General features: G+C 42.3%; 1 protein-coding gene across 2 annotated transcripts in view; it reads left to right on the top strand.

Moving 5' to 3' along the window:
* The first annotated feature begins 493 nt into the window (after positions 1–493).
* The window catches only part of DIS3L2 (DIS3 like 3'-5' exoribonuclease 2), a 230,714-nt gene continuing 209,369 nt past the window's right edge, over positions 494–21,838 (top strand). Inside the window, exons 1-4 of one of the 2 annotated variants that reach the window (XM_075268480.1) lie at positions 494–577; positions 8,106–8,661; positions 15,198–15,353; positions 16,362–16,492. In XM_075268480.1, coding sequence (XP_075124581.1) covers positions 8,127–8,661; positions 15,198–15,353; positions 16,362–16,492 — 822 coding nt within the window. In that variant the 5' untranslated portion in view covers positions 494–577; positions 8,106–8,126. The remainder of the gene's footprint in view (positions 578–8,105; positions 8,662–15,197; positions 15,354–16,361; positions 16,493–21,838) is intronic. The other variant, XM_075268481.1, reaches the window with a different exon arrangement.

Raw genomic sequence — 21,838 nt, forward strand, 5'->3', positions numbered from 1 at the left:
TTACAGGTGTGAGACTATGGTGACCCCAGGAATTTATACTGTGCCAGGACCACAAGGGTGTATGCCATCATGTTGGGGCCACTGTATGAGGGGAAAAAGGACATGGATGTGAATGGGTAGGAATAGCACGCCACACATTCTGTCCCTCTTTCCCAGGTTGGGATGTATACATTACCCTGACAATCACGTGAGCCAGACTTTTCAGGCATCTAAATCATTACAGGTGCAGGACACCTAATCCCCAACCAAAGCAGAATAGGAGAGACGTGTAATAGAGCAGTACGTGAGCCCAGCTCAGACACAGCCTGTATACGCCACAGTATCTGCAAGCACACGGAGCATGCACGCTGTACAATACGACAGGTGCTGCCAGCCTCCATGTGCGCGCCATTCTCACCCCCATCTGCTAAGGTAGTTATCAGGCATTGGCCCCGCCCACACGTGTTTAAACCTCCAGCTCCAACTCCTCCCTCTCCAACCTGCTGACCCGGAAGAGGAATCCCAGGAGCAGTCAGCAGCGGCCCGGGGGGATTTAAATCGAGTTGAGGGGGCAGCCTGTGCGAGCTAGTGAGAGCTGGTAAGCGGTGTATGAGCATGGCTGTGAGGGAGAAGGGGGTGATTAGCTGCGGGCGCTGCTTCGCTGTGGCTGCTCTTGTCATTGGGGTTGTGTGTGGGGGACGGGCTGTACAGTTTGGGGGAGGGTACTGGTAGAAGGGGACGGCAGACACTGAGCAGCCCCTCTCTCTCACTTCTCATGTGATGGTCTACTCTGCTGTCACTGCTCTTGGCACCTGTCCAAGCTGTGGGGGGCTGGCACTGACGTGTGATGGGGACGAGAGGCAGGGTAAATGTATTATATAGGGTCATCGGACCCTCCCCCTAAAGTATCCGGTGATCAGAGGACCATGTCAGTGTGATGGTGACTGCTGCTCCCCCTGCCTCAGTAGCTGAGCAGTGTGAGATAAGCTTGTGGCTCAGCCTTACAGGCTAGTGACAGGCCTGTGTATGGACAGGTGTACTCTGCTAACCCGTGCCCCTATGGCAGCCAATACACAGGATGAATGGTCGGATGTATTTAGTGCTGTCCCCGCTTTCCTCACAGGTACATAGTGATATAAAGGGGTTTAGGGTACCGTTCTTAAGGTCTGAGGTAGTGACTTTTACTCAATAGTGCAGTTGCCTGTATTGTCCAGAGCAGCACTTCTCACCCATTTCATGCCAAGTACCCAGTGACGAAAAAGTCCTTATATGTACTCTAATGCTTCCAATCTCAAGTGGAGGGGGCACAAATTGTATGTCTAGTGCACCAAGCAACCTGTATTGGGCATACACTAACACAAGTGAAAATCCAGTCAAAAGTGATCTGTCAATTCAGTACAGAATACCCACTCTGTTATCCCTGACTTCTGATGCCTCCATATGAGTAATCTGCACCCACTGTGCCTCAATAACTGAAGATGGTGGGTGTCTAGGTAATGCTAACCCCTCAGGCGCCTTGGAATCCCACTCACTAAATCTCCCACTTCCAGGGTGTTGGTTCTCAACAATGTACCTTCATGGATGCATGTACTGCAGGTTGAGAACCATTCCTAGCACATGTGCCAAGAGTGGCACATGAGGCTTTTTTTTTTTTGACACGGCAGATATACTGTGGGGTCTCTTCAGACCCCAGATTATAGTAAGCAGAGGCCCAGGAGAGGTTATCAAAGAAAGTTACACCTCTTTTGGGATCACCACTCCCGGAGCAAATCCCTGTTCTGTTTGGTGCTTCTGCCTGACTCGCTGATGTGGCTTCAAGGGTTATGTCAGCATAATGACTCCAATGTGACCTAATCAGCGGTTGCAGACATCAAGCAGAAGCGCTGAATTCCAGGGAAGGTGAGGAACATTATTTATTTGATCACTTCCCTGGGCCTCTACTTATTTTATTCTGTGGTTTGAAAAGACCCCAAAGTATAATGGCATATGAGTGGCGAAACCCCAAAATTTTGAGTTTAGCTGATCCCGAAATCCTTGGGAAATTTGTTGGGACGTTATACTGTGTGGAGAGTCCACTATGGAACATTATTCTGTATAGTGTTTTTTGCAAAATAAATGCAGTTTTTCTATAAAAATGCATGCTTTTTTTGTGCAAAAATGCACCATGGTAACGCAGCTTTACATCAGAGTGGAAGTACTTTTGCCCTAGGACTGGATAGGCTATAGCTGCATCCATATAGTGTCATCACCCTATGGGTTCTGCCATACAGTGTTCCTGGACACATATTTACCACTAATTGGGGGCTGTACATGTACTTTTATTGCGTCTAATGGAAAAGTATAGGTGCGTCCCGAAAAATGATGACAAATAAGTCAGGAAGCATCTTGTGGCACCGCTTCTGTTTTATGGTTTGTTATATATGACTTTTAGTGTAGTGGTCGTCAGTCTTACAATTATTGTGCGGCACTCCAAGTACCTAATCTATAGATAGATAGATATATATATATGTATATCTATTTTTTTTTTTTTTTGTATTTTGCAGTCGTACAAATACGGTTGCCTACCCCTGGTCTAGTGGACGAAGTCGCTCTAAAATCTATGCTTTGCACTAACATATTTTGCTAACCTTTACTTAGAATGTCATCTTGTTCAGTTTTATAGGGTTCTGGCTCTGCTGTTTGAAGATGTTTCAGTATTCAGATGAGCCTATAACCTCATCACTGCTTGCCAAGCACACCGCAATTCATTTTATAGTCTCTGTGCTTGGTTTTGCAGCAGAATCCCATTCCCTTTATTGGGGTCAAAACTAATCAAGCCATGTGACTGATGAACATATTGTCTCTGGCCAGCCGATTGGTGGGTGTCTTAGGTGTTGGACCACTGCTGAAATGATGTTGATTGGGTAGGCCGTCAATATTAACTGACTACGTTTTAACCCTTTCCTTGCCTTGCTATATCTCAGGGACTGGTTGGAGCTATGAAGATTGTAGATTCATCTTAAAGAGAATCTCATCTTTACAATGTTACAAGATCCAGGGCAATTCACTGTCTAGATTTGCACTTGGATCTCCATGCCGAATAATGTTTTCAATTCCTGATTTTTAACAGCGATTTGCTCTGTAACGGCTATCATGAAGATCTTGATATCTTTTAAAGAGTCTCGCCAAAAAAAAATAAAAAAAAAAAATCAATCATTATTATAGCCTCATCCTGTCCTGAGATATAGGGCTCGAAAATTTTAAATTTTAAATCTGCAGTCTGTACAAAAACGGTTGCCTATCCCTGGTCTAGTGGATGAAGTCTCTCTAAAATCTATTCTTTGCACTAAAATATTTTGCTAACCTTTATTCCTCCTTTCTCAATTAACATCTTAAGAGCTGCTGTAGAAGGGGGAGGAGGAGCCCTGTAGACTGCACAGAAATTATATGATCTTCATTATCATCATCATCTGTGCCTAAGCTGTATGTGACCCCAGAAGGGGGTAGCAGGGACTTCTGTCCATGTTATTCCCTCTCCTATCAATCATAGGAACATACTATACTTTTGTACTCTGATTTTTCACATAGAGAGATAATGTAATAACCTTCTGAGCCTTACTAAAGGGGTATTCTTATGCAATATCTTCTGAACATAACCAGGAAGTTTATTGGCGCTGTCACCCAGATGTTTACCATGGTTGTCCAGGTCGCAGCACTAAAAGTCGCACCAAACACTTATACAACACATACAAAGTCATGAATAACGTTTACATTTCACCCAATCCATGTCCTGTCTACACTTGAGCTTTCTACAGTAAAATACGCCTCTCGTTGCACGCTGAAATAATAGTAATAACGATTATCACTAGAGATGAATGTATAAGTTGCTACAATTTATAGGGGGATAGAAAATATTTTTATGTAAACTCCTTAATTTGCATGCACAAAATTGGTTGGCGCATTTCTGCGATTTTTGGTGTTTCTTTAACACTGTCCCTGTAAATAAAAATAAATAAAAAATAAAAATATATAGTTTGTCTGAACGCCTCACATTGTAGTTGTTTGGAAAGTACATTTTGTTTGCAGGCAGAGATTGTTTGAGCTGACACTTTAGTTGCAAATGTGGGGCTTTTTTTTTTTTTTTTTTTTAATTTTGTGTGCAGTTTTTGCTTATTTGTTTGCTGCAAAGTTGCATGAAGGTAGCTTTATATATGAAATATTAAGCTGTGTTTTTATATACGGTTTGCTGTGCAGCCTCAAAAGTTAGATTTGGTGTTAGTTTGCATGGTGCAGTATGGATTTTTAAAATAGTGAATAGCAAAATCTTGCTTGTTTCTGCATTAGTGGTTTTGAGTCCGATCTTTTGTCGTATGCGGTACATATAGTATATACACTACTGTTCAAAAGTTTGGGGGTCACACAGACAATTTTGTTTGCCATGAAAACTCACACTTGTATCAAATGAGTTGCAAAATTAATAGAAAATATAGTCAAGACATTGACAAGGTTAGAAATTAATGATTTTTATTTGAAATAATTTTCTACTTCAAACTTTGCTTTTGTCAAAGAATTCTCCATTTGCAGCAATTACAGTCTTGCAGACCTGTGACATTCTAGCTGTTAATTTGCTGAGGTAATATGGAGATACTTCACCCCATGCTTCCAGAAGCCCCTCCCACAAGTTGGATTGGCTTGATGGGCACTTTTTGCGTACCATACGGTCAAGCTGCTCCCACAACAGCTCAATGGGGTTGAGATCTGGTGACTGCGCTGGCCACTCCATTACAGATAGAATACCAGCTGCCTGCTTCTTCCCTGAATAGTTATTGCATAATTTGTAGGTGGCTTTGGGTCATTGTCCTGTTGTAGGATGAAACTGGCTCCAATCAAGCGCTGTCCACCGGGTATGGCATTGCATTGCAAAATGGAGTGATGGCCTTCCTTATTCAAAATCCTTTTTACCTTGTACAAATCTCCCACTTTACCAGCGCCAAAGCAACCCCAGACTATCTCATTACCTCCACCATGCTGGACAGATGGTGTCAGGCTCTTCCAGCATCTTTTCAGTTGTTCTGCGTCTCACAAATGTTCTTCTGTGTGATCCAAACACCTCAAACTTCGATTCATCTGTCCATAACAATTTTTTTTTCCTCTCTTCCTCTGTCCAGTGTCTGTCCAGTTGCAGGAGAAATCAGTCTCTAACATGACAAAAACAGTGATCAGATGTCCCCAAAGGTTTCTTATGACCTTATGGCGACACAATCTGAAAAAAAAAAAAAAATTACTAGAAAAGTTTAAAAAATAATGTAAATTAAAAAATAAAAATAAAATACACCAATAAAACGATGTTCCTTAATGCCCAGCCATGACACTAAGCGATGAGGAATGCGCACTGAATTCAGCGCACTGTCTGCTTTCTAGCGGTATATAAAACCACATGTGCCCCAGGAGGTGAAAGGTCCTCTTTAAAGACTCTTGCTCATGTAGCAGCCACTGAAACACTGCCTGCATGGAAATTGAAAAGAGTGAAAGCTAGAAGCATAGGGTACATGCCCATGTAGTGGCAGTTGCTTGTGGCTAAAGCCCCCGCCCCGTGAGACTTCAAATGACCACCCACTTGTACTCTATAATCATGTATATAAAATGAATTATTCTAGGAGTTTCAGAACAAAAACTGCATCAAGGGTTGCTCTATTTTGCTGACTGTAAGGCAGAATATCTTGAGTGTTTGTGTTATGTGAGGACATACTCAGAAGATAAACTTGAAACCTTAAAGGGGTTGGCTACTTTCAGAACAATATTGAGAGACAAATGTTATGGTTTGTGTAATAAGTTGTACAACTTTCCAATATACTTTCTGTACCAATTCCTCAGTTTTCTAGATCTCTGCTTCTTGTCATTCATTGTTATTTCTAGTGGATAAACTGACCGTGGTCATGTGATTTACGATCCATGGTCATGTGATGAGTACACAGGTGCCGCTCGTTAGTCACAGCACAATAATCAGACAACTGCCTGGTAATCAGCCGTACACCTGTGTGCTCATCACATGACCATGGTCAGACTTTTATCCTCTAGAACAGGGGTCTCAAACTCAATTTACACGGGGGCCGCTGGAGATAGTCTGGGTGAGGCTGGGCCGCATCAGGTTTTCCACAAGCTATGCTCGCCGCAGCAAATTTAGCTCCGCCCAATTTTATGATGACTCCACCCATTCTTATTCATTTTCCATGTGCCCCCACACAGTATAATCCTCCTACAGTCACCCGTACACTATATGTCACCACATTATAATGTTCCCTTCTAACTGCCCCACCGTATAAGGTCCCTCTCCTGGTGCCCCAGTTTAAACTGGGGGAAACTAGAGGGGACATGAAACTGGGGCAGATGGAGGGGGACATAAAACAGTGGGGGTAGTTGGAGGGGGGCAATAAATTAATGGCAGCTGAAGTGGGACATTAAACTGGGGGTAACTAGAGGGGGACATTAACCTCTGGAGGCTGGAAGCAGACATTAAACTGTAGGGGTAGGTGGACAGTGACAATAAACTGGGGACAACTAGAGGCAGACAGGTCCCCCTCCAGCTACTCCTACGGTTTAATGCCCCCTCCAGTTGTCCCCAGTTTAAGTGCCCCCCTTCATCTACCCTCAGTTTCATCTCCCCCACCATTTCTCCCCCAGTTTGATATCCCCCTTCATTTGCCCCATTTTATGTCCCCCCTCCATCTGCCCCAGTTTCATATTCCCCTCCATCTGCCCCAATTTCAGATACCCCCTTCATGTCCCCCCCTCCATCTCTGCCCCTAGGTTACTGACACACACACGCTCCATCTCACATTCCTCTCAGTACTACACCTCTTCATCTTTTGGCCGGCACACTAAGACACGCCTCCAATAGTCATGTGACGTCTGACATCACACACAGGTCCCTGAGTCTTAAACTTCAGCAGTACTAGCTTTCCACTGATCACCCTGTTATAACAGCAATAAGCGATGGGTGATCAGTGGAAAGCTAGTACTGCTGCAGTTTAAGACTCAAGGACCTGTGTGTGACGTCAAACGTCACGTGACTATTGGAGGCGTGTCTTAGTGTGTTGGCCGGAAGATGACTATAGAGGGAAATGCAGGGAGCTGCGCGGGGGCCGCAAACTTTCGTCCCGAGGGCCGCAGTTGGCCCGCGGGCCGCAAGTTTGAGACCCCTGCTCTAGAAGTAACAGAATGAATGAATGAATGACAACAAGCAGAGATCTAGAAAACCGTGAGGAATTGGTACAGAAAGTATATTGGAAAATTGTATATCTTTTTATTATACAAACCATAACATTTATCTCAATATTAGTCTGAAAATGGCCAACCACTTTAATGGAGACATCACTGAGGCCCGGTTCACATCTGCGTTCAGTCTTCCATTTCAGGAGTTTGCTTGGGGACTCCTGAATGGAAACATCTGCTTTTTTTTTTTTTTTTTTTTTTTTTTTTTTAAAGTTACCTAAGGAAAACCTTGAACCCCATAGACTCTAATGGGGTCTGTGATTTCCACACGAAAAGTGCAGCTTGCAGGACTTTTCTCTTGGCGTATTTGATGCGGATAAGGGAACTGAGTAGCCCGAACGCAGATATGAACTGGGCCTGAAACTTTGTATACTTTGTCAATTGCTACAACAAAGGGAGGCAGCTGTGCTTCCCCCCCCCAATGCTGTTTTAAAGCTTCAGATCTTTGACTTTACAGTCAGCACTCTGACATTAATGGCATAGAATGACTGCTGTCTGACTTCTTATACTCTGAAATGCAGGTGGAAGTGTTGTACTACATATAATGGTGAGCGGTTTTGACTTGGTGCTGTAATTGGAGCCCATTCAGATGTTAAGGATTTGAGGATTTCGGTGCAGATTCTGCTACCGAACTCTTAATATATATATATTTTTTTATATTGTCTCCTAATTTACATGTTTGAAGAGGGAACGTCACTGTGTATTTCCATGGCCTATCTGCTGCACAGATTCTGCCAACAATAATTTTGTAAATGCATGTCTGACTTGCCATAGGTTTACAGTGAAACAGAAGCCAACCACCCTTTTTTTGCTAAGTTTGCTTTATTGCAAATAAAGTAACAATTTTCCCTTTATTTTCCTTTCTCTCCCCCAAGTCTGAGTGTAGAGACATCGGTATGGATCACTCCAAAGCTAATCATGGTCTGTCGGCAAAAGAAGGCTCTAACTGGACAGGGGTGCAACAAAAAAATGCTTATGCTAGACTGGTCCAGCAGCATCACAGTGGACGCTTTAAATTCTACTTGAACTATATAGCACAGAAACTGCAGCTGGAAGAAGCCGGTCATGGGGACATGGTCTGTGACAGAGACTCTTCTGAAGGCTTTCAAGAAAGTTCTGGTAGAAATGGCTTGCATACTATGTCCTCCTATGAGAGAAGTAGTATCTCAAGGTGTGAGAAGGGATTTGCTATAGGAGACCCCAATAGGAAAAGTGAACTAGAGGCGCATCGCATTGGCAGACATGGCAATGAAGATGGGGATTTTGACACGAAGGAGAAAGCACCTTGTCAAAGTAGATCTAACTTACTCAGCACAAAGCTTCAGTCTCCCAAAGGCAGTTGTGACTCTGAGAGTAAAAGAGAATCTCAGGCTGAGAAGCAGAAGTCACAAACTTGTTCGAAGGGTGGCTCACGTGATATATTTTCTGAAGGTATGGCTTCAGTGCTTTTTCCCTTACTGTATATTAAGATTTGACGAGGTTCTGATTTCCAGTAGGGTTACTTCTGGTGTAGCTGACTTGTGATAAAATACGCATACATGCCTGAAGTTTTGTTTTTGTGAACTTGACCATCTCTGTGCAACACCTTTGTTTTGATGATGCCAGGGTTTACCCTGCATAGGGTTATCAATATGAAGGACTCTAGTTCCCATTCTTTCAGACACTGGAGAGTTTGCTTATATAAACATACCAGTTTTCTGGTGCACAAATGTCAAGTTTTTGGCACATGGCTGTTTGTGCCAAAAATGTGCTATTTTCCCAGTTCTGCGATCTTCTTGTCACTTTTCAAGATCATGGCAAGTTGATACAGGACTGCCTGGCCCAATAGGTGTGCCAGAAAACTAAGTTGCACCTGAAATCTATGCCAATCGCTGCCTGTATGGGCATCTGTTTCTTATATATACCATAAAAGTACTGCAGATGACAGCTTTTTAAACAAATTGCATATATAAACAAATTGCATTATAAAAACAATGTTGCATAAAATAATACTTAACTTTAAAATAATACTTAACTTTAATTGCACATATGAGGCTTTAAAACATCCTAGCTGACTTTTTGTAACCATACCCAGAGGAAACGAAAAAGTAACTGGTCACTTTTGCCTCATATCTGGCTCATTTTAGGGCAAAATGTTTCTACACAATATTCCAAATTGTTATGCAAAATAATCCTGATTTTCCTAAATGGTCCATACAAATGAGTCAGTATGATGTTCCAATCTTCAGCCGTTTGTCCAATAAAATTTGTTTTATACTCTAACATCCCAAATATTTTTTCAAATTAAAAAATTCTAAATCCACTGTTCGAAACTTATGCACATTAGTTTCTAAACATTTCCTAGGTTGTAAAGAAGCGAAAATGGTGTGGTGTTGAATTTGCAGCATTAAAGGCCACATCTACTTAAATCAAAAGCCATTTCAATCAAAAATATCCGAACAGGACAAGTTACATGGTAACAGGACCCTCTTTGGGATTACCTTCACAACTCTTGTTTCCATTGACCATGTTTTTTGGATAGTTTCTGCTTGATTTTCTATGCAGGATATCAGAATAGCCTCCCAGAGCTGGTGTTTTGATGTGAACTGCTACACCACGAGTTCTTCTCCCTTTCTGCCCATAAGTAGCCACTGACTTGGAGGTATTCTTTTCTGCATGAGATAGTTCATTGTCATGCATGGAGATGACTTTGCTATGGAAGGAAGTTTAATTTTGATTGCAGTGGAATCCTGGTCCAGACTTTCCAGACTGGACACAAACCTTAGACAGGCCTGCTTTACCATACTGTTGGTCCTATGAGTGCAGGGGCCCCTACAGCTGCCCCGGACTGAGCGGGACAGTCCCACATTTCGGATGCTGTGTACTTTGGACATAGAGGTTGAGTACAATAGTGGAGCGATCAGCTCTGTTCCTTGTAAAGCACATCCAGTCTACCATAGAGCTGTAGAGGTACTACTACCCCCTGTGCTCCATTCCAGCATTAGGTTTGGCCTGGCCAAAAGTGAAGCTGCCCAATCACGAGACGTCTGTTAATAAATCACCAGTAACCAATGTGACCACTGGTTTGACAACAGCTATCACTTGAAATGCTTTACTTCTATTCCCAATGCTGGCATGGAATGGTAAATGTTCCACGCAATAATCAAATTGCACTTTTCATGTGTGCACCTGGGAAGATTATTCATATCTGCATACTGTGATCTTGCAGCCTTTGTTCCAGAGGTGTCATATATTTGTATATGCATGCTGTATTGTCATGGAGAGTTGACTAGTTCACCACGTGGTCTTTGTGACCTGCCTCTCTTAGAGCATCCTTCTTGTATGTCTGGTGTTTCATATGTAGAATAACATTCCAAGTTGGCACTTCCTAACCAGCAGACTCAGAACAATGGTGAAGCAGCACTTTAAATCTAGTGTCATGAACCCTTGTTCACTTACAGCACAGGATGGAGGGGATGTAAGTGGCAGATGATTGATTGGGATCTGACTCTTCCCCCAGTGACTGGAAAAACTGTAGCTCAAAGTCCACTCAATGAAGGGCTAGTGTGTCTTTGTTTCCAATGTCCTTGAGTTTTGTTTGAGTAGTTCAGGTGAATGTAACAGGTGTGTGTGGGGATTTTTTTTTTTTTTTTTAAAAAAACCAAACAAACAAAACATTTTCCTTGATTCACTGTCTTCAGTGTGAAGACTTTAGTGTACAGACAGTTCAGGCTAAATAGAACTCTATGGAGAGGGGTGGAAGGAGGAGCCCAGTGAGTGAAGCAAACCTAGGCACAAGCTGCTACAGGAAACGGACTTCTCAAGTAGAAGATTTTCAGGAGGTACTTGGTGTTACTCAGCAGTGTAGATGTGAATAATGTTAAGGCCTTACAATAATCTTCTCTAGGATGCCTTTTTCTCTGCTTCTCATTCGCAGTCTTCCTGGTCATGCCGCTCTCCTTTCTCAATACAAGTCTATGAACTGCAGCCTTCAATCTAGACTGCTCTTGAGCACGGAATTGAGATATAAGAAAGCCTGAGAACAAGTTAGCTTTTTCATCTGAAATAGTCATGTACTGACAAATTTGCATTTGTGATAATGTCTCATATATATAAAATTGTCCTCTTAAAACTGGTTTACTTGTTTTTGCTGTATTGTCACTTTGCTTATTCTATTAACTGCACTGAACAGTTTAGTCTGAAGTTGAGCATCCGGTATAATCCTTGTCTCGTGTTCTTGTTAGCACTAGGCATGTGGGCCAAATCTGACCCTGTCGGCAGGTCTGTCTGCAATTAGATGAGTCCCTGAGTGGGGTGGTATTGGCAGGTACAGAGGGGATTGCAGAGCTGCACTAGTGTGCCCCAGAGTCGGTTTATGTTGTCTGCTTTTACTGTCTTTCAATACGGTTGGAATCAAGTCCTTAAATTCTTTTTGCTTTTCATTGACAAGTCACTTTTGTTAGTGAATTACATTAGGATCAGTAAATGTTTCAACTTCAATCTTTCATTGAGATCAGGTTTGTTACTGAAAGGGATTGTGCAGTTTCAAACCAATATTGAGACTAGTGTTGTTGTTTGTATTATGCAGTTGTGCAATATTCCAATACTCACTGTATGAATTCCTCAAGGTTTTCTAGATCTCTGCTTGCTGTTATCATCATCCATTAGGAGTAAGCAGAATAAATCTGTGGTCATGTGATGGGCACACAAGTGCATGACTTGTTAGTCGCTCCATAGTAATCGGACATCTGCCTGGTAAGCTGTGCTCCTGTGTACTCACCACATGACTATGGACTGATGTTCATCCACTGGAAGTAAGCTGAATGACAGCAAGCAGAGATCTAGAAAACTGAGGAATTGATACAGAAAGTATATTGGTAAACGGTATAACTTTTCATTATACAAACACTTGTCCTTTCAATATTGCTCGGAGTGTGCAGCCCCTTTAAATGCTCCTTAGGGCTCGTTCACATCTGCGTTGTGCTTTCCGTTGTGCAGGTTTCCGTTTCCTGCATAAAACAGAGCAGGATACGGAAACCTGCAGGAGACTTTCTCACCCATTCATTTGAATGGGTGAGAAAGCTGTCCGGCAGTGAGCGGCAGTGAGCGTTTTGCGCTCTCCGCCGCAAAACCGGGTTTTTTAATCCGGACACAGAGTCGGACATGCAGTACTCTGTGTCCGGATTAAAAAATCCGGTTTTGCGGCGGAGAGCATAAAACGCTCACGGCCGGACCCGGTCTGTGCTTTGAGTCTTCTGGCATGCAGAAGACGGAAAGCACAGAACGGAAGGCTGAACGCAGGTGTGAACCTAGCGTTACATCTTTTAAGCAGTGTTACTTGCTTGATTTCTCACTGAAGTACTGTTTCATAAAACTGGTGAACAGAGTTGAGGGGAGTTACTTTAAACTTTTCATCCATTATGAAACATATATATATATATATATATATATATATATATATATATATATATATATATATATATATTTTTTTTTTTTTTTTTTGTGTCCTATGAAAGATGAGCTTTTCATTCGATTCATATATACTGACACCAAATCAGCAGCTTTGCCTTCATTTCCAAAGAGATCACTTCAATAGTCCAGAATGGCAGGTTTATATTACAGCTGCTCCAATCTGGATATGGATAACTGGTCAGAATCTTTCTGGACTCCAGAAGCACTTCTGTTTTACAATGAGGGGGTGATGTGGAGAGCTGCTTTAAAGTACAGTTAGGGCAGGGGGCCCATCGCTCCAAAATGTAGCTAATGGATGTGGAAAGAGCTCCCTGACTGTGCATGGATTACATATTGTGCTCCCCCTCCCTAACAGATAACGTTAAAGGGATTGGCCACTTTCAGACCAATAATGACAAACAAATGTACAATAAAAAGATATACCATTTTCCAATATACTTTCTGTATCAATTCCTCACGGTTTTCTAGATCTCTGCTTTGTCATTAATTGTTACTTCTACAGGATAAAAGTCTGACCATGGTCATGTGATGAGCACACAGGTGCACAGCTGATTACCAGGCAGCTGTCTGATTATTGTGCTGTGACTGTAATGAGCGGCACCTGTGTGCTCATCACATGACCATGGACTGTAAATCACATGACCATGGTCAGAGTTTTATCCACTAGAAGTAACAGAATGAATGACAGCAAGCAGAGATCTAGAAAACGGTGAGGAATTGATACAGAAAGTATATTGGAAAATTGTATATCTTTTTATTGTACATTTGTTTGTCAATGTTGGTTTGAAAGTGGCCAACCCCTTTAAATGTGGGGTATAATTGTTATAGTGCCCTAATTTTGCCCCCTCCCATTCAGATAATGCTCCATGCCCCATGGATAATGCTAACTGTAATAGTTCTGCCCCCTAAAAGGTAATGATCTCCTGCACATGCATAAATATGGCTAATATTTGTGTACTGCTATGTGACCTGGTTATGCTGGGCTCTAAACAGCAATTTGTGAGAGGCCGAGGAGATAGTTTGACAGAAAAGGTAGGGCAGAAGAACAGTGTGCGGGACACTGGATCTGTTTAATAAGTCATCTTTGCTGCATGCTGGAATTTTTAGGTTTAAAAAAATTTGCATTTTGTTAGCAATTTTTATGAAAACTGAGGATCAAGGAGGGGCGGGAGAGTATGACCGACAAATTTACTGTCAGAAAACAGTCAAGCCATATCTGAAATCTATGCCAGCCCCTCAGCAGAAATGTGCAGCTACTCAACTCCCACTTGTTGTCCTACTGATATCATCTTTAAAACTTGTATTATAAACCAGCTCTTCATAGAATCTAGTACCAGACTTGGTCTTTGCAGTTGAGAGAGACTTCCCCATAACTTGAAGAACTTCTTTAATTCTGACATATTGGTGGTTATGCAGGAGCTGCTTCGTTCAGGTCAAGTGAAGATGGACAGAAATGATGTTGACTGTCACAGCCCCCAAAAGCTGCCATGTTGTTTTCTGAACTTGACTTAATTTAAAACCATTTTAACCAAAAATGATCACGTTTAATACCGCACGATCAGTGCGGTATTATATTACTTATCAGAAAGTAACCTCAGTTGTCATTTCATATCTTTCATAGAGTTGTTTTTTTGTGAGGTTACAAATACTGTAGAATAACTTCACTGGATAAATGTAGCATCTTCCATATTGTGACGTAGCACAATGTATTAATGACTCCTACACTGTAGGAGACCGGATATGAAAGTGTAACAGGTGTTATGATACACTACAAGTAGTCATTTTATGTCACAAATATACATTTTTAATCTACTGGTCCAGATGTGCAGACAGGATCCTCATTCAGCATACGTTATAGGTTATACTATAAATTTGTGGTATCAATGTTTCATTTTCAGATTTCGCTTTGAGTAAGGGTAAGATGTAGAAAAAAAATTAACTTGTTCCCTCTTGCTTTGTGACTACAGGTGGTGACAAAAGAGGACTATGCTGGCGGGTTTTTTGAATGAACATAGTAGTGTGTTCATTTGTGTGTCTGTGTTAGAAGTGCGGTTCTCCTTTAAGTCCGCCTATTATTAGGAGCAGAGCAAAAGGTTCTTTTAGCCTGTTAGAGGTTATGAAAAGCTTAATAAAGTTTAAAAAGTTTCAAAGTTTGAAATAAAGTTAGCAATCAGTAAAAAATGTTAATGTATAATGATGTAATGTATTGTGAAGTTGTTTTAACATGTTTTAAATGCTTTTTGTGGTATTTAAATTGTATTTATTTTTGTGGTGATATGGGTGTGCCCCACGGCTGGTATATATGTCGGCTGGTGACACCTGAATTTTGGGAAGCCTGATGAAGTGCATTTAGCACGAAACGGTCGTCGCTTCATTTCTTCTGCATTCCATCTACCATACCCCCGTCTGTAAATGCTGTTCAAGTGCCTATTTTTATGGAAGATTATTAAAGTTTGGTGAATTTTACTACTGGCTGGTGAGTGCCCTGATTTTTTTTCTATTTTTTTGCACTATAGGTGACAAAAGAGGATTTTCCAGAATAAGAAACAAGTCTGAGTGTGCTAGTTCACCACCAAGTGTCGAAAGGAAGAGACAGCTTTCAGAGTCTTACAGTGACAACATGTTCAACGCACAAACCATGGTCAGCCCCGGACAGACTGGGCCACAGAGAGGTATTTATGTACATTTTGTTGGTTCTGTTTATATAGGCACAAACTTTGAATGAATAGTACAGGCGAAAACCGCTTTCACTATGGAGACACTGATCTAGCATCTTGAGATGGACTGCAGGTCACATGACTGAGATTCATGCCTACGTGTTTATGGAGAGGGGAGGGGTGAGGACGACGTGCAGGAGATGATAGACTTTTTAGACCAGTCCTGTTGGATATCGCTCCCAAAGTACTTTTATTCACATTAGTACAGGTTACACGTCACTACTTCTTTATATGTCCTGAGGTGGCTTTTGAGATACAGAGCAGCTTTCTGCTCTGTGTATGGCAGCTAGTCTCCACCCACTTGGTCGGAGAACTATTACTTTAATATACAACATGCAGAGGGAAATTCTACTGAATGTCATATAACCAGAAATGGTGATGTTTCACTTTATCATGAATCAGAAACTCTTTGAATATGAAACCTTATAGTAATGATAAGGCTTTATTGGGAGCTTAAATAGATTGGGGGAGGTTTATTAAATGGGTTGTCCAGGTATCTTGGTATTGGGGCAGCAAGCTGGGGAAGGTGAAATTTATTATGATTATTTTTTTTTTAATTCCGTTTCCCCTTCCCCCTCAACCTTCCCTTGCCCATTGAGGCTAAGTTGGTGAAAAATAAATTTAAAAATGCAGGGCCTTCTCTAGGTTTGTTTGGGCCCTTGGAAGACAGAGCCTCAGTGGGCTTCAAACACATGACTCCAGCGCTGCAAGGCTGCAGTGCTAACCACTGAGCCACTGTGTTGCCCCTGAAATAGAAATTTGTGGTGCACCTAAAATGAATGGGATCTTGATCCACAAACTCCTTGGCTGAATCGGCTATATAATCCATGGCAAAATTGAGTCAGTGTTCCATGTGGAGTGTCCTAAAAAGACCACTCTAGAATTTTTTTCTTTTTTTTTTTTCTTCCAATGTTATCAAATGATTTACTGGCAACATCACTCATTACTTTTTTTTTTCCATAGGTGCAAATCGCAGTTCTGGCTCTACACCCAATGATAAAAAATATAACAAGACAAGGAAAAGAAACATCTTTGAAGCCTACTTGTCTAAGGAAGAAGTGTCTGAGGGTTTGAAAAGAGGAGAACTAATTCAGGTCTGTAATTGACAGCCTGCACTTACATTGTGTATATAATGTATAAAGCAGACCACATACTTTAGATCACTGCCGGACAAATGATATCCCACCAGACTCCTCCACTGACTTGCATGCTTGGCTCAGCATGTGCGTGTTTGGGGGCATTCACATGAGGCAAAATGACTCGGATGTTGGCGCGACTCCGCGCAGAATTTACATGGAGTCCGCGTAAATTCTGTGCGGGATTGCCACCAGAATCCGTATGGTTAAAAAGCCTCCCCATATTTAAAGGCTTTTTAACCGTGTGGATTCTGGCGACAATCCCATGCGGACTCCGCGTGAATTCCACGTGGACTCGCACCAAAATCCGAGCCATTTTGCCCCGTGTGCATGCCTCCTTTAACTGGAATATGAGAGATGACTAAAGATGAGCGAGTAGTGAAATATTCGATATTTGTTTCGAGTAGACCCTCAATATTCAACCAAATATCGAATCCCGTTAGTCTATGGGGGGGGGGAAATGCTTGTTTCAAGGGGAACCCAAATTCGACTAAGGGCTCCTTCACACAGAGTTTACGCTCGGTGTATTCTGTGCATTTTTACACATACACACATTGTAAAACTTCAATGGCATGTTCGTTTAACGCGCGTCTTTTTGTGCAAAAAGACGCGCGTTTTTGAACATGCCATTGAACTCAATGGCTAACTACATTTTACACGTGTATTTTTACATGTGTAATTGTACAGAATACACCGAGCATATACAGGCTACACGGAGCATAAACGCTGTGTGAAGGGGCCCTAAGGAGAGTCACCAAGTCCACAATGACACCCCAGGAAATGATGCCAACACCTCTGGAATGCAACTGGGACACCAGGGGAAACATGCCTGGGTGCATCTAACACGCCCAAGTCCCAGTATTATCCCACTATCACAGCCTATCAACTAGACACTTTCCACACTTGATAGAACCTCTATGGAAAGTGGAAAAATACTTGGAAACCTTCTTTCCTCTACATTAGTATGGAGAGAAACACAAATTTAAAGCTAAAGAAACATTTGCATACACCCATTTAAATCACATTGCCTATGACAACCACAGATGGCATAGGCATTGGGAAATCCAACAGCCCCCACCCTTAATTGTCATTGTGTGTGAGATGTGATGAGACCTCCAAAATGTACTTTTCTGGCCCTTCACGTAAGCCTTTCCAAATTAAGTTAGAGGCCCTTAAGCTGAGCCATACAAAAACTTACTTTTCAGGCCCTTGGGGTGAGCCCCCCCAAACTTAGCTTCAGGCCCTTGGGGGGAGTTGAGCCTTGTACCAGCAGAGTATTAGGCCCTTAAAGTGAGTTGAGCCTTCGTGGAGAGGTCATATAGTGCTTGTATCATCAAAAAAGTGAATTGAGCCTTGCACCAGCAGAATTTTTGGCCCTTGGGGTGAGTTTAGCCTTTAACCAGCAGTGTTTTTGGCCCTTTGGGTGACTTGAGCCTTTAACCAGCAGTGTTTTAGTTTTTGGCCGTTGGGGTGAGCCCTAAAACATTATTACTTTTCAGGCCTTTGGGGTGACCCCAAAATATTTTTCAGGCCCTTGGGGTGAGCCTTAATGGGGTTATTTTAATTATTTTTTTAACGGTGGTGGTGGTGGTGGAGGAGGACAACAAGGAACTTGTGAGTTGGCAGAGAAACATGGAACTGTGTCTTGTCATTAGTACCGTTGACGGAACCTGCTGGTTGCGGGTCCACAGCCACTACATCGCCAGGAGAGGCAGACTCTTGTGTTACTACATGCCTGGAGGTAGAGGCTGACTGGCTGGTGCAAATGCTGCTGGAAGCAAGATCTGCTATCCACTGTAACATCGGTTCCTGGTGCTTGGGCCTTGTCAGCGGGGTACCCTGCACCCTGCTTGATGTTGTGGACGAGGGCACTGCTGGCTGCTCCTCTCCAGTACCCATTGGATCTGCAGTAGTTAGACTGCGGCCTGGATCCCCAGCTGGATTTCCCCGTCCCTTTGTGCTACCCTGACGCATTTTCAGATGTGTACAGGTGATGACAGTATGAAGCTTTCTTCTCACTCCTATGGGACAGGTATATAGTGTATACCACTTGTAATCAGTTTGAGCCCTAAAAAGGGCTTTTGTGAAATTTTGGCAGGTTGAGTGTATATACGGTTGAGTATATACACTCTTCCTGCAATGTAGCTCTGAAAAGAGCTGTTTTCAGCTTTCCTGCCTAGCAGAAGGTAATCGCTATCTGACCCTCAGCAGTAAGTCTCTCCCTATCTCCCCAAACTGCATCTGACACAAACATGGCTGCCACTATTCTTATAAATCTGAGGTCACCTGATTTAGCCAGCCAATGACTTTTTCCTATTTTTTTTTGATGCCTACGTTTTCCTGCTTTCTGTCCCACCTTCCCTGCACAGTTATTGGTGCAAAAAAAGCGCCAGGCAAGGTGGGAGGGGATACGAATTATTACTGCATTTACAGTGTGGTATTTGATCGAAATGGAATATGTTGACTACCTTAATATTCAATCAATTACCTACTCAATCGAACAGTATTCACTCATCTCTAGAGATGACCTCTGCCAGAATCCCTTTGCAGCAGCTGATCTCCCCATAAGGATTGGAAAGGCTTCTATGTATCATTAGGGATATTGCATTGTGAGTCAGTACAGATACTTATTAGATCATTCATTCACTGTTAAGAATTCTGATTAAGGAATATGCCAGTAAGATCCCCTTAGTGGAAAAGAGGAATGTGCTATAGTGCCACCAGTTGGAAGGTAGCTCCCTATAGATTAGTATATGGTTTTTCATAAATCTGGGATTAATGGCCAAGCCAGAATAAGGGCCCTTTCACATCATTTTTTTGAACCTCAAGTTAACCAGTTTTGCAGAGACAATAAACTGTTGCAAAAACTAATGATTAAAAAAGTGGAAACTGACAATCATGAAAGAGTTAGGGAGAGATCAATGTTTTGTTAGCCCTTAGTGAGACCTTAGTGACCTTAAAGGGCCCTTTGGATAGGCCATCAATATTAAATCAATGAGGGTGTGCGACATGGACCTCCCGTAGATCATTTGTACAGAGACAGCAAGACTTCAGGTATTTACATTCTGTGAGCCAATCTGCTCACCTGCCATATAGATTTTAGGTGCAAGTTTTGGTATTGCATTGAAGTCCATGGAATGTGAACTATACCTGGAATTTCTCTAATATGTGAGGGTCTGAGTATAGGCCATCACAGTGGTGGAAGTACCACCACAGTGGCTATGTGGCTTGTGACCTTAGGGGGGCTCCGTCCACTGCTGCATGTGCATGGTTTTTTTCTTAAATATAGGACATTACCTGCTGTTCTTGCTCACAGCCACCACTACTTCTTTCTGCCCTCCATGGGGCCCTGTGCATCCCATATCTTGTTGCTTGGGCCTGCTGTATGGATGAAGGGGAAGCAGAGGTGGCTGTATGCAGTAATGGGGATCAGTAAGTGAGGTATGGGAGCTTGCAGCAAGAGTATTTGTTGGGTGACTCTCAGCAAATGCTATTACACTCTGGCGTTTGAAAAGACCCCAGAGTGTAATGATCGTAGGCCCAGGGGAGGGCATGACTTCCTGCTGTCATCAGACCTCTGTAATGATGTCAGACAGGCCTCCAATCATTATATTCCGTTATCTGAAAAGACTCCGGAGTGTAATAGTTTGTGGGAGGTGTACTCAAAAAATTTTCTGTTCTGCTGAACTAAGAATTTTTGTGGTAATTGCAACAAAGTCCACTGGTGCAGCTATGGGACATTATACTGTATGGAGGCCACTATGAAACATTATTCTGTGTAGGGGTCACTATGGGATATTAGTGTGTGTAATTGTGGCGTTATACCATGTGGAAGTCAGGAAAGAGGGTACTATGCTGTGCGGGAAGGGGAGCGGTGCCAAAGTCAAGTTTGCTATGGGGCCCAGTTTTTGCTAGTTATGCCCCTGGACCACCAATAGTAGAAACCGAACAACCTCTTAGTGATGCTGTCAGGTCCAAAATGCTTTGCAAACGAATAAAGCCAAGAAGGGGCTTCTAATAGGAGCGGAAACATGATTTTGTGACCACAAGCCCAGGAAGCAATGCTGCAACCTTCATTTTATGGATATGAAAATTGCCCTGCGAATACATTGGGGCAGGGGTATGACTTTTTAATCGATTTTTGCCTCTAATGAACTATAATGCAGACACAGGCTGAAAATGTCATTCAGGGCTAAAGACATTTGCACAGGAGAGTTGGGGTGTTTGCGACTGTCTGTAAGGAAACCTGGCCAACCCTGATGCACTTGCAGGCTGATTTGCAAATCCATAAAGTATCTGCATTGAATCTTCAGTTTATGACCACAAAGACATATTTCTACCCCTATTAAAGGCCCCCACATTGCTCTCAATAAACTTGCTGTCATTTTGAACCTGACAAACTCCCTTCACTTTGTTTCCTAACACTGCTCTCTTGGCAACAGTGAAAAAACATCCCTTTGTAAACTATCTGCATCCATGCTGCTACATGCTGGAAAGCTTGCATTCACCTTTAAGATTGACAGACCTCTCTACTTGACACTAGCTTTTACACATCTGTTTCCAAATTGCTCTTTTCCAGAGTCTTTGTACATTGTCTGGCTTTGACATGTCCCCTTTCTCTTGATGTGCGCTACACTTGCGTGTGTATGGATGTTCGAAGAGGATGGCTGACACATTAATAAGCTTGAGGGTGGTAATATGGGAGGTAAAAATTGGTTATTATTGATGGGTAAAAAAAAAAATGAATTTACCTTCACTGCAGTCCTAAACATGATAGGAGACTTATGTGACATCACAGTTTCAATTGGAGAAAAAAAAAAAACAGTTCTTGAGAAATCAGCATATGCTTTATATGAAAATTCTGGCAAACTTGTTCGGTCACAAGACCTTTGATGGATGGCCCTCTTTAAGAGAGCAGTGCTGTGCAGACATTGGAGAGGTGCTGTACTCAACTTGAGACGGCAGTGTGCTAATAACACATTAGAGGCCAGTGGTATTGGTGCAGCACACTTACAGTGCATACAGTAAAGGCTATTGACCATACGTATTATTGTTAAATTACTATAAACTTATGCTCCTAAGATAAGATAGCAATGCAGAAATTCATCTGAACATAAAGTGCAAATATGTGGGTGTGAGGCTGCATATAGAGATACCACTGAAAGTGATGGTTTGTTGCGCCTACAGCAAACACTGCACCACTTCTAACATTGCATTGACCTACTTGGATTCCTGGTCTTTAATGGGCATTTTTTATTCAATATGTTTTGTGGTTGCTGTAGGCGAGAGATTACTGGCCCAGTG

The sequence above is a fragment of the Leptodactylus fuscus genome, chromosome 3 (genome assembly GCF_031893055.1).
Source record: "Leptodactylus fuscus isolate aLepFus1 chromosome 3, aLepFus1.hap2, whole genome shotgun sequence".
Taxonomy (NCBI): Eukaryota; Metazoa; Chordata; class Amphibia; order Anura; family Leptodactylidae; genus Leptodactylus; species Leptodactylus fuscus.